Genomic DNA, 2,413 nt, shown 5'->3' with positions numbered 1-2,413 from the left:
GTAAATGTGAATGCTTACCTACCAAATCCTTAGTCTTTTGTTAATTTCTTTACCGATGCAAGGAAAATAGTACACAATTTTGAAATTATAGAAAGCTTTATTGATCAAAGTGAAATTAAAGGAGTGAATTGAATTTCAATTAAAGTTAGAAGGGGCCATTTGTAATTTAATTAAAATTTAATGATTCATTCAGCATCAAAACGCTTGCCGTATCTACCAAGCGTTCAACTTACGCCCTGTAGCTTAATTCGCGCGGCCCTTCCAATTTTGGATTAGCAATTTAGTACTTAAACACACTCTCTCCCTCTCTACGTTCTCTTTTTACTTCTTGTTTGGTTTTGTTGTTTTCTAACTAGGTTTTCGATCGACCGTTTATCAAAACCCAATTCTATTTCTGTTTTCAATTTCTCTATTCTACTATATCTCCTCTCTGTTTGTGGATTTTTACTGACTTTTTTTTTAATTTTTTTTATTTTGTACTAAGATTGAATGATGGCAAACGAGGAGGACTATGAGAACGTAGCCTTTTCAGACTACCATGACTTCAATTCTGAATATGAAAAAGGCAAAGCCGTTATTGATCCCAATATAGGTTCGAATTCAGACCCCCTCCTCAAAATCGACCTCTCTCACCCTTCTAAAATACCTCCCCCTCGCCCTACTCCTATTCCTATTCCTACCCCTCCCCCTACCATCGACTCCAACCTTCAGCCTCACCGTCTGTTCACACAGCTAAACCCATTCCACTCCCGCGGGCCAAAATGGTTCTCAGAGACAGAGGTATGTGCAATGTGTGGGTCTTTTCTTTTTTATTAGGAATAGAAGAATAGAAGACTTTTTATTTTTTTATTAAACTTAAACTTGCTTGTTCCTCAGATTTCTGAGGAGGAACGATATGAATGTTCTCTCTATGGAGAGATGCTGTTAGACCGCTACAACCAAGTTAAGGTTTGTTTCTTCTTTATCTCTATATGTCTCTCTATCTCTCTATCTGTCTATATACTTATTAATCTTCAATTTGAACAAATTGGTTGGTGTAGGGCACGGATTTTGAATTTGTGAGACTTGTTAAGAAGTTGGAATCGGGTGCCGCTGGCGTAAATATTAAAATTCAATTTAATGCCAAGTCCAGCGCTGCTGCTGAGTGCACCCTGAAAACCTTTGAAGGTTTCGTGTTCAAGTATTGGAACTTTCGTCATAGAGTGTTTCCCATGAGTTGTCGACTATTACGCCCTGATCCTCTTGGCTACATGTATGATGAAGAATCTTTGGAGGTGCTGAAGAAGAAACTCATTGATTCTATGAACGAGACCAACACACTAAAGGAAAAAGCCAAGACTTTAAGTGACGAACTTAGAACCGAGCGTCAGCTGATCCTGGAGAAAGATGAACAACTTCTGGGTGCCAAGGAGAAGCTCAAAACCATTGCTGCTAAGGCCGTTGAGGCTTTCCAGCAGACTGACGAGTACAACACAGTCCTCTTTAGCTGGTACTTAAAGGGTTTTGAGCTTCTGAGGAGGTATCTTGTCAAGCATCCCACCGGAGTGGATCTGGAGAACTTAGATTTAGAAGAGGTGGACAAGGAGATGGCAGTTGACGAAGTTGCCCAGTCCTCGGCTCTAGAAGGTGATGCTCCTGAGAATGCCCCCACCAGAGACGACGATGCTTGAACGTATTACTTACAAAAAATTTCTTCCTTTTTTATTCATTTATTTATTTTTTTATTTGGGTGCCCGGTGTGATTTGGGCCTTTTGTAAGTCTAATTTCAGAACATTTTTTTTTAATCTGCTTTGAGAACAATATCTATAGCCTAGTGTTTATGGGTCTTTGGTTTAGATGTAAAAACAATGGTAACTGCCTGCTGTTTTTGGGCTTAAATTAAATTAACGATTATATACTTATTTGCTTGAGATTTTTGTTCTTGTAGTTTTCCTTTCTGTGTCAATGCTTTGTACTTAGCAAGAATTTTTTAATTGTGATCTTTCCTTGTCGAGGGTTTTGGTGAACTGGTTGAGAGCTCAGATTTCTGAGGAGGAACGATATGAATGTTCTCTCTATGGAGAGATGCTGTTAGACCGCTACAACCAAGTTAAGGTTTGTTTCTTCTTTATCTCTATGCATCTCTCTATCTCTTTCTATCTATCTGTCTATATAATTATTAATCTTCAATTTGAACAAATTGGTTGGTGTAGGGCACGGATTTTGAATTTGTGAGACTTGTTAAGATGATGGTATCGCTTGTCGCTGGCTTAAACTATAAAATTCAATTTAAGGCCAAGTCCAGCGCTGCTGCTGACTGCACCCTGAAAACCTTTGAAGGTTTCGTGTTCAAGTATTGGAACTTTTGTCATAGAGTGTGGCCCCAGACTTGTCGACTACTACGCCCTGATCCTCCTGGCTACGTGTATGATG

At 39.0% G+C, this 2,413-nt stretch overlaps 1 protein-coding gene across 1 annotated transcript; it reads left to right on the top strand.

Moving 5' to 3' along the window:
- The first annotated feature begins 342 nt into the window (after positions 1-342).
- LOC136061862 (uncharacterized) lies at positions 343-1,785 on the top strand. The gene is made up of 3 exons (XM_065760236.1): positions 343-780; positions 877-948; positions 1,041-1,785. The coding sequence occupies exons 1-3, from the start codon at positions 490-492 to the stop codon at positions 1,668-1,670; spliced, it is 993 nt and encodes a 330-aa protein (XP_065616308.1). The 5' UTR covers positions 343-489; the 3' UTR covers positions 1,671-1,785.
- The last annotated feature ends 628 nt before the right edge of the window (positions 1,786-2,413 follow it).

This window comes from Quercus suber, unplaced genomic scaffold (genome assembly GCF_002906115.3).
Source record: "Quercus suber isolate HL8 unplaced genomic scaffold, Cork oak 2.0 scaffold_358, whole genome shotgun sequence".
Taxonomy (NCBI): domain Eukaryota; kingdom Viridiplantae; phylum Streptophyta; class Magnoliopsida; order Fagales; family Fagaceae; genus Quercus; species Quercus suber.
Note: the sequence above shows the minus strand (reverse complement) of the source record. Positions and strands in the feature narration are given on the sequence as shown.